At 32.8% G+C, this 11,198-nt stretch overlaps 1 protein-coding gene across 1 annotated transcript; it reads right to left on the reverse strand.

Moving 5' to 3' along the window:
• Nucleotides 1-8,739: 8,739 nt before the first annotated feature.
• LOC132623838 (dof zinc finger protein DOF1.1-like) lies at nt 8,740-10,508 on the reverse strand. The gene has a single exon (XM_060338652.1). The coding sequence runs from the start codon at nt 9,946-9,948 to the stop codon at nt 9,067-9,069; it is 882 nt and encodes a 293-aa protein (XP_060194635.1). The 5' UTR covers nt 9,949-10,508; the 3' UTR covers nt 8,740-9,066.
• Between the last annotated feature and the right edge of the window lie 690 nt (nt 10,509-11,198).

The following is an 11,198-nucleotide window of genomic DNA, read 5'->3' on the forward strand; positions in this document are numbered from 1 at the left end:
AAATACAAGTGAAATATATTGTAAATATATTCATTACGATTCAAATCTTACGGATCAATTAGAATACACTCAAAAATACAATCATAATACAGATAGAATACAGTGAATCAAAAGCCACCCTTAGGGATTAAAGTTTTTTTATGGAGTCAAGTTTTCCCATCTTATTAAAGTTACTAAATAATATTCAATATCAGCTTATTGCACTCAATAACTAATATTTTTGATTTTTAATAATGTAATTTAATTGAATATTTTTAATAACGAACACAAAACCGATGGTCATAACATCAGGAGACAATCTCAACTTATCACTATGCAATTCAGTTGATGAACAAATCAAGCTTTGCATGATTTATGGAACATTAAAAAAGAGATTTTTTTTTAGTTATATTTTGGGAAAAAATATGAAGAGAGTTTTTGAATTCAAATTTTATGTCAATGATTAGATGTGGAATGAGATATGTGATTAGATATGGAAGAGAATGAGATTTGCATGATTTATGGAACATTAAAAACAAATTTCTGTTTAGTTTGAAAAAAAAAATCCCCTTAAATAGAGGCATTATTTGCTCAACAGTTTCGTGTATTTAGTCTATATTTTGGCTATATTTATGCGACGCGTCCAAGACCTAAATATAGGAAAAACCAGCTACGAATTGTAAATAATGAACTTGTAGCTATAGCTTGTTAGAAGCAGCTAAAAGGTAGCTATTTGTGAAAATTTTACTTCTACTTTTTCGGCAAGAAATTACATGCAATGACTTTTAACCTCCACTTGCTCCGTGGAAAACATTTCAAGGTCAAAAGTCAAGACTTGTTAAATTTAAAATTTTATCCATGAAGACTGAAGTAAGTAAAAGTAAAAAATTCAAGATTACTCACTTCGAAGATCATTCTTGTAAATCACCCATAAAAGTGAAATATTAATAGTCTGCTTTTAATAAAAAATTCAGAAGTATCGAAACAACATATTTAAAAAGTACAATAAAACACAAACTTATTGTTGAAAAAATATCCGAAAAAGGTCCTCAGAGTTACTTTCGACACACTAAATATCGAATAGGCGATTCAATTTAAAATTCTACAAATAATGTTCGTATCATACTAATTATTTTTTTTAATTATTTCGTGGTATTAAGACCAATTTATGTGCATTCTAATTAATACATCAAATACTTGCCACCAGAGATAGATTCATGAATTTAACTTTAAGGGTTGAGAGTCACGGAATCCACTAACTATTTGAGTTATTAAATTTGAAAATTTAATTTATACACGTTCAAGTAAAATTCTTAACAGATATATACGAGGTGAACCAAATCTAATGTGTTTCATTGTATCCATATCTCATAATCTCCACCCCTCCTTGTTATCTCCCACTAATATAAGTAAGAAGTAATGATATCCACTAGATTTTAGCCAAATGGGAATATTCACCTAGTCTTGTCTCCTTTGGAATTTATGCATATTGCATGTATTAGTTCTCAACCGCTAGGTCACTTGGAAGGGCACATAACATAAATTATTGAAATCTTCTATAACAAGTCAAGAATGTTGGTTCGTTTGATATTTGTCTGATATCAACCATTCTACCAAATACATTAAATTAAACATTAGATAACATTTTGTTGGATACCTTTCTTTTGAGTCGAGGGCCGGGTCTAACGGAAATAACCTTTCTACCCCACAAAGGTAGGGGTAAGGTCTACGTACATATATCCCACCCTCTCCAGACCGCACTTGTAGAATTACACTGGATATATTGTTGCATTAGATAACATTTTAAAACGTGAGGCAAAGATAATGAGAAACTTCCAAAGGTTCAAAATGCTTCCTGGAGAAACTATATATTTTTAGAATAGCTAGGGAAAAGCTGAGGTCTTCCTTGATTAATAGTGATCGAATTATGAAAAAATGGATATGAAAAAGTGATATTCACATAAGAAAGGACCAGCTGAAAATTAATTATTCACATGAGGAACAGCTGAGGAATTAAATTGAAAGAAAACCAAAGAATTCTGAGGGCAGAACAAAAAATTCCAAGGAGTTATGGTCATTTTAGCTTAAAGGGAGGAAACTTAAAAAAAGAAGCCAATGATTATATATAGAGAACAAAAAGTCCCAGAATAACCAAAGAATCTGAGGGTCGGAACAAAAGTTCCAAAAAGATTATGGTCATAAGTTTATTAAAGGGTAACTTGAAAGCAAAACTAATGATATTAGAGGCCAAGAACCATCAAATCCGTTGTACATGTACAAAAAAAGTAGACAAATATTATTTGTTTTCACTTTGCTCATGGCAAAGTCATAGCTCCAAAAAAGCCACTTAGAAGAAGACTAGTGGTCCATTTATGTATTTTTAGAAATGATATATTGGAATTTTCCTTCAAGACGTGAGCAGTTAATATTCTTTAATATTAAACCGTCATGACATATATTTAATGGCGTGGTTCAAGCCTTCTGGTGATTTTATATAACGACGGGCCACTGCTTCTCTTCCTCCATAAACGGAGAAATAAGATTTTTTGGCCGCTTACAATTTAAATAGAGAAAAATAATTTTTTCAGATTTTTTATGTGTTTTTTTGAAATCTTTTTTGTATAAAAAATAAAAATCTCGAAAATAGAAGACATAAATTGATAAACAAAATGATTTTGGGCTTACCGCAACCCAAAGTGAAGAGTATATTGCTCAAGAATCAAGATCATATAAAAGGTCCAATTGCTTTATCTCAAATCCATGCGGGACTTCCAACACCATCTTGTATACCCAAGCCGACCAAATGAAACGTGAACAATATTAGAAAATTCTTCGAAACGAATAGTATCTTGGGTAGTATTTGTACTTGGGATCAAATGACTGCACAATAAGCTATGTTGTTTCAAAATAAAAATGGTATACATCCTGATAAAAAATTTAGTCCTCTTTTTTTATTTTCTTGTATAATTAACTAATTGGTAGCAAGTTCTGAAGTTGAAACTTCAGCTGAAGAACGGAGCTTTAAGAGCAATTAAGAAATAAAAAGGGGAAAATGACACCCATTTTACCTATATATGTACTCATTAGAAAATATAATAAAAAAACATTTCCCCTTTTGTTGAATTGTGGAGAGGTCAAATTATGTAATTCTTAGAAACAAGCTTCTCCTGATTTGGGGATCCAAGAATTCCAACAACGGCACTTTGGAGACACCCAAATTTGGTATGATCATCATCTTCAAGTAGTACTCAATTGTCAATAAGCCAGATGTAAACGTGCATATGGATGAGCATCCTAAAAGATACTATCCTTCAATTATTCTAATAAAATAATAGGGCATTTTTTTTTTACATTTTCCTTATCTTTTTGATGATGAAAAATGAAACTTGTGGTTGAAGAGAGAAAAATTAGAGAATCAATACACGTGGATTTCAATAGGTTATGGTTTGTAAAGAAAGCTACTAATTTATTTCGTATAATAATTCAACATTACCCATCATTAGAACAATTCATAACATTGCAGGAAAAGCAACAATAGTTGATTTTCAAACTTAAAAAGATGGTTCTCTCGAATTGGCCAATCCAATCTTAATCATTAAGGTCCATCGTATGTACTCCAATCACTCCTTCCAGTTTCATCATTTCTTCTTAAGTTCTTGAGCCAATAATTAATAAATGTAAAAATAAACAAGTTATGGCAGTAATAAGTATGTTGACAAAATGTTTCCAAATGGCTCTGGCGCTTACGCCTACGAGTACGTTTGGTACAAACAAAGTTATTTTTGAGAAAAAAAACATTTTTTATGGAGAATTCATTTTCTGATGTTTAATACTATCACGTTGCATCAAAATGGAAAATGATATTATTATTTTTTCTTATTTATTGCTCCAACTAACACTTAGAATATTATTAATTTTTAATACGCAAAAATTTTGATCAAAATATTCTCTTACTAATATTATTAATACCTCTAATATGTAATACCTTCTAAATATTGAAATACATCTTCAAAAAAATATTTTTTGGACAAAATTTTATTTTTGAACTCACTCTAAGAATTGACTGAGCTCGAGGAATTTAGTAGCGTTGAAAAATGAGGGAAAGTGATATTCGAGTTCAAGGTCACCAAATTTAGAACTAGAACTTTTATCATTCACTTAATCAAAGGGCTTAATTAACTATAATAAGGAACTCCGATATTACATCCAGACCGATCATAATTAATTTAATCAAAACATTTACTTTCAGTTACAAATTTATTTTGAGTTTTGACTTTTTGACAGAACATCTTTATCTTCATAAAGTATCTAAAAATTACACAAAAAAAAATTGTTTCATCTATTCAGATAGATAAGGATAATGCTCACCCATATCGACGGAGGGGTGCTAATGGACAGACCAGACTACTGTCTATGCATGAGGGATTAAAATGGGTCAAACTAATTTATAGATTGGGTTATAACTCGTCCACTATTGACTAAAGCAATTATTTGAGCTAAGACTGAATATATAAGTCAATACGTCCAATTAAAAATATTTTTTGCATTTGCTTACTTATTATTTTATAATTGGTTTAAATTTAAAATTATTTTCTCTTTTTTATCATGAATATCACGAACCGAACTTAAAATGAACTTTTTTTTTTTCTGAGTTTTTGTATGGATCAAAATGAGCTACATATGCAATCCAAAATAACCCCGACTTTAAGATAAATCAACTTGAGTTATGTCTAAAGTGGCCCGTTACACTACCCAACTGTCCAAAGTGGCCGTCTTATAAAACAGTCATAATCTTTGGTTTTATAAAAGTAAACCATTATAAACAGAGTATAATAAGTGTGTAACTGTGTATACTGTAAAAGCTAGTATATGCTATTATACTATTATTATATACACGATATGCGCAGAATATATATTTGCAGCGGCTACAAATAATTGCGGCTAGGCGCATGTAAATATTTTTAGCCACTTGGATAAAACTGTAAACTTTATTATGAATATATACCTAGCCATGTGCTAAATCAGAGCAGATTGAACGAGTTTATTTCCGTCAGCTAAATTTAACATTGTTAATTTTAATATCTGCTTTCCTTTTATTTATGCGACATTATTTCCTTGTTAATTTGTTCTGGATTTTTTTTATGAAACAGAGAAAATATTGAGGCTATAGTCCCACCAATTTTTTTAAAGTAAAAATGAAAAAAAAAAGGAGTAGGTTGTTCAACCATAAGACTGGCTGACCAAATGATGGTGTGGTAGGGTCCCAAGTCCATAGCCATGGGGGTTGTTCGAAGGATAATTGTTAAAGTGGATTAAAATGCAGGGATGATATGATGAGGAAAAATTGTCCCACACTAGAAAATCATCTACTTATGAATGTGGTGATAAAGCCACACACTGGATTATTCCTTGCATGCATCTGTCACTTGATCCTTTACACTGGTGTTCAAACTGGAGGTGTAATATTTTTTCTGATAGAATAAAAAGAAGAAGATGATTTGATTTTCCCCCCTACACACATCTCATGATTATCATGCATTATCTTTTTTTTTTCATGGACCCCTTAAGCCTCACACCATACCCTTTCACCCCTAAATTAATTTCCACTCAAGATAGATAGATTCTTTAGACTCGAGGGTCCTTGTTGTCGCTCTTACGTCTCTTCAATTTCCCCATCTTGTATTTTCTGTTTCTTTTGCAGAAATTCTATCTCTAGCATACAGAAATTAATGGCAATTTTTTTATGTAGCTGAGCAAGAAAAACATCGTCTACAAACGTAAAGACTTTCAACGTGATTCGGAAAGTGTACGTATTAGTTAAATTAGTTTGTAGTCTACCAATAGGAAGTCCACGAAATTTTCAGAAGGGCAAAGGTGCAAATATATCTTCAGTCTTGCAATTTAGAACAGATATACCCCTCGTTACAAAAGTGATGTATATATACCCCTGCCATTACAAAATGGTGCAAGTATACCCCTGCCGTTATAAAATAGTGCAAATATACCCTTTTCGCTGACGGGATTTAAAAAAAAAATCATTTAGGTTATTTTTTAATTAAAAAAATGCCACGTGACTTTAAAAAAAAGTCTAACCATTTGTTTTTTAGTAGACATACTTTTCTAAAGCCACATAGTAATTTTTTTCTGGTGGATTGGGTCTGATTTATTTTAAAAAATGGGTAGACTTATTTTTTTTTTTTTTAAATCACGAAAATATTTTTTTAAAACGAACCAGACCCGTCCCACAAAAAAAATTACTATCTTCTTTAACTAAATTTCAATTAAACGATTATTTTTATGTTTCATTCTACGACTACGACAGAGAAGTAGCATCTATAAATGTTTTCTCTTTTAGACATCTTATTTATAGTTGCATTAAGACTTTAGAACTCGTAGCGATCAATTTTGTGTCTTTTGAACATTAATATACCATTTTGAACATTTTGTTTTCCAGAAACCACTTTCAGAACTAATTATTCCGTAATAAAACCTCACCAAAATAGCAAATTTAAAATTTAAAGTTTTTGGGTTATGAATTTTATTATATGTACATATAGAGTGAATATATCAACAAATATATTGAGTTTGAATCAAAGTTTCTGAGTTCTACATGCAAGTTATAGCATCCAGTCGGGCAAAATTGGCTTTTAATTCTGACACGTCCGATCGACGTAATTTTGAGCCATCTGATTCGCCAAATTTGTTTATTCCTACAAATATCTATCTAACAATAACCCGAACTTTTTGTTAAAGCAAATTTAACAGATGGTGGAGTATTTCCTGTAATACCATCATCTAGTTTAATTATAGCATCTGGAAATAGAGGAGAATTTTCTAATTCTTATTAAACAAAAAATTAGTATCCACACTAGATTACGCGTACCTCGAATAATTTTACGAGTAATCTATTATCTCTTACCAATACAGTTACGGAATAGTTTTGTCCACCAAAACTTGAACAAATTAATGAAAATAAATCATCTAATATTACTCCCTCCGTTCAATTTTAACCGACGGTTTTGATGTTTTTAATGTAGCAACAACAACATACTTAGTGTAATCTCACAAGTGGGGTCTAGGAGGGTTACGCATCCTTATCCCTACCTTGGAAGGTAGGGAGATTGTTTCCGAAAGACCCTCAGCTCAAGAGAAAGCATGACAAAAAGTTGAGATAAGGATTGAAGAAAGTAAAAAAGTTATGGCAAAATAGTATAGATAAGCACTATGAAAGAAAAGTGACAGTAAATGAGCAAACTAATACGATAATCAAAGTACTGAGGTTGAGTTTAACAAATACAAGATATAGTTTAACAAATTATCTCTAATTATTAGATGTTTTGTTAGATTGAGCAATATTAAAAAAGGCTATTTTAATGTTGAATTTCTAAAGTGATACTTATTTTAGAATAATTTTTAAGCTAAATCGAATGTTAAAATAAGACAGAGGGAGTAATATATTTCCTATTTCCTATAATACCACGTCTACTTTTACCGCATTAAAAAGTACGGAGTAGTAGAAATAGCCAAGTATATATAATCATCCTCCAACGAGGAAACCATAGTGGTTAGTCAGAGAATTCTTTTTTGCTTTAATTTTTTCGTAAAACTAAAAGCATAAAAATATTCCACAGGGTTATTCTCCCAACAGATTGATCATCCCATAGGGAAGAGTCTAAGACCCGAGAGATTTCATTTCCAACCTGCCAATATTCTCTGAGGAAGATCTAAACCCATGGCAGACCAAAGATATGTCTTTGCTCGAATACCGCAACCCTAAACAACTTTATTTTATTACTTTATCTTTGTTTATTTATCATGTACCCTGAACTAACTTTATTAATTTAACCTAATGTGCTTTTTAATACTACTACTTTTTTTTTTTTTTAAAAAAAGGTGCATATCTAACCTGTCCAACTTTAATTTTGGTTCAGGTATGCCCACCCCTTGTCCATCTAACAAATCCATTTGATGATTTCAAAAGGGAATGTGTGCGTGTTGCTTTCAATATTCATCATGCCATTATGAAAATAGTACAAATTAAATATTCAAACCAGTACTACTGCTCCTTAACTACTGTTAATAACTAGCTAGGGCATGCCAATATGACAAATTCATGCAGAATATATAGTAGCCTAAGCTAAAGGACTTTACGAATTGAAACTTGCCAGTTGCCACAATAACTCGAATCACTTCATTCAAAGCCACTAATTATTGTAATATCTCAACTAATTAAATGATCATGCAAGCAAGTTCATTTATGTCCATCTAATTCTACTTCCACTTGCTAAAAAAGTCTATTTGAGTAATCTAGAGGGAATTAACAACATACCCCTCTCCAGCTTCTACATTAGAGAGGAGTTTTATGGTGCAGTTGAGGTATGGGGGAGAAGCTAATTTTCAAGAAAATAAGTTCTTAAATCTAACTATGTTCATACTTATTTTTAGGTACACATATAATTCGATTTAAATGCTGTTGAGTTTGGGGCACATTCAAATAAAGAAGAAAGGAACCAACTTGTCTATCACTTTTTGCCATGGAGATGAGCTCACCACCAATCTCTCATCTCCATGCAATAACATTCTTTCTTTGCATATGGTAGTTCCCTTTAGTAGACTTTTTCAGACTCTACATCCCTAAATATAGGAAAGGGATAACAAAGCGAAAAAGCAAGTGTTTTTTTTTTTTTTTTTTTTTTGCTTTTTAACTACGTAAGTGATAGTGCAACATTAATAAAGCAACAAAAAAAGAGGAGAAAAGGATAAGCTCTAAGCCTCTAACATACAAATACATTTAACTTTTGAGATCAAAAGTTTCAAAAATACAAACCTAACCCAATCCAGAAATTCTCTATAAGAAGGTAAACATCATACAACAATTTTAGCTAATTAAGCTAACCCCTTTTTCCCCTTCATGTCTATATGTATTATATTGTCTGCGATTTACAAGAAAGAAAAAACGCAGAAACTAAATACCATACCGTTGAAAAACTTCTTCCATTCATTTCCTCATGATGAAGATTGATCAAAGTTTAGATGTCAAGCATTAGTAATTCAGTATGTAAAAAAAAGCCAAGAAACCCTAAATTCTCATGGTGATGGGCCAAAGCTCGGAAGATCAGGCCACTGATTCGGGTTGAGAGATGCACTAGCAGCGGTGGTGCTATTAGTAGCACCTCCACTGCTGCTGGCTGAGCTATTTGGCCAAATATTGTTGTTGTTGTTGATGAACCTTTGTGTCCAAGAACCCAAAGGCCTTGTAGCTTGAAATTGCAAAGTTTGATCAGATGGGTAAAAAGATGATTCCATGGACTTTTCTCTATTGACCAATTGATAAAATCCACTTTGTGAAGGTTCCATTTGATGGTTTTGATCAACCTTAGGAGTAGTACTTGGAATATGGAAATTACCAAATTGGTTATTTACCCCAAGCTGGGATTGATGATTATTGACACCTTGTGATAATTGAGTCATTGATTGCATGGCAGCTAAAGAAGACAAAAACCCGCCACCACCACCAGAATACAAAGAACTCATTGACTGAAGTGGTGGCGGCTGAGTTCTTGTAGTACTGTTACCTGAGAAAAAAGCAGCTGCTGCTGACAAATTCGTTATTTGCGGCTGTTGTTGATGATGATGAGATCTTGCTGGACTATCACCGCCAGCGGATGATGATGAACCGCCACCCTTCATCGTGCGTTTACCTTTACGGCAACCGCCACCAACAGGGACGTTCCTTAGGGTTCCACCTTGAGTCCAGTACCTCCTACATGTCTTGCAGAAATACCGTGGCTGAGTCAAACTGTAGTTGTTGTAGTAGCAAAACTTGGTGTTGTTTGAATCACAACGAGGGCATTTTTGCGGCGGTGGTTGTGGTGGTTGTGCAGCTGATGAGATGTTTTCTGTCATCTTCATTCTCCTTTGTTGCTGATTTCGATCACTCTCTCCTGATGATCTTCCACCTTGCTCCATATCACTTCTCTCTTTTTATTGTATCACCAACTTGTTCTGTAGTGATAAAAAGAGGCTTTCAAGGGGCTTTTATACAAGTCTTCTGAAATCACTTCTCTTCTTCTTCTTAATTCCTCAATTCAAATCTCACTACAGATCACAAAATCAGATTTTTTTGGATGTAAGATTTAGCAAGTGCATGCAAGTCAACACTGTCAACTGTTTCAACCCTAGAGATATGCTTGAAATTAAAGCTCAAACATTTATATGGTCAATGCTTCATTTGGGATCATCTCATCATAAACATCTCTATACAAATCCCACAAAATTAACAAAATCTTGGTAGATTATTACACCCTTGTAAATGAGGCAAAAAGATTTAAAGACATATACAAGGAAACTAGTAACAACTGCCTGCCTGCCTTTTTCTGGTTCTTTAGTTTTAATTGAGGGAAGACCTGAAGAAAAACAAAAATATAGGGATGGACTTTGTGTACGGAGGTTGCACGAAGACAAAGTCTAGGCAAAGTTTTACTAATCTTTTATCTTTAGCTTAGCCAAGTAGGAAAAAAAAAAGGGGGAGGGAAAAAAGAGGGGGTGGGGTGTAGGGGGTGGGGGGAGACGCGTGCGTGTCTACACATGAATGTTCAGTTAAAGTGAAGAGAATACTGAGATGGGACCGAGAAGGTAAGGTTTATGTTCTGTTCTGTATGTTCAATCTCGTCTCAACAAATAAAGCAAAGAAGCCATAATTTTCAGTTCAACAAACTCTGAGCAGACAAGAAATAGGGAATACGGACAAATAAACTTTACTCAAACACATAAGAGAGAGAATTTATATATGGACAAGCTAAATTATAGAGTATAACACTTTGAAGTACAGTTAAGGGGGTCTATAAATCATAGGTGTTGTTTTATGTAGACCACTAGCACACTAGGGGGGAATTAAGGAGCAAGAGAAGGCGGCGGCAGCAGAGGGCGGCCAGCTGGAGGTGGAGGGTGGCGGTTGTCAAATTGGTTGTGTCAGCTTATTAGTCATTTTTTTATTCTCTCGCTGATCTTACTTTAATATTTTTATTCTAGTAATACATTCTCTCTAAAACATTGTAACTCTGACATGTTCATACTTTATTAAAAAGTAAAAGACTCGTAAGGCCCCGTCCATGGTTCATAACATTATCGACACCGAAATTGGCAACTCAATTGACTAGACATTTGATTACCCATCAGAGAAAAAAAGAAAAGGAAATCGGAACACATATTCCTTTTAG

This window comes from Lycium barbarum, chromosome 12 (assembly GCF_019175385.1).
Source record: "Lycium barbarum isolate Lr01 chromosome 12, ASM1917538v2, whole genome shotgun sequence".
NCBI lineage: Eukaryota > Viridiplantae > Streptophyta > Magnoliopsida > Solanales > Solanaceae > Lycium > Lycium barbarum.

Coding starts and splice junctions, on each gene's coding strand:
- LOC132623838 (XM_060338652.1), bottom strand. CDS start 9,948: ATGGAGCAAGGTGGAAGATCATCAGGAGAGAGTGATCGAAATCAGCAA.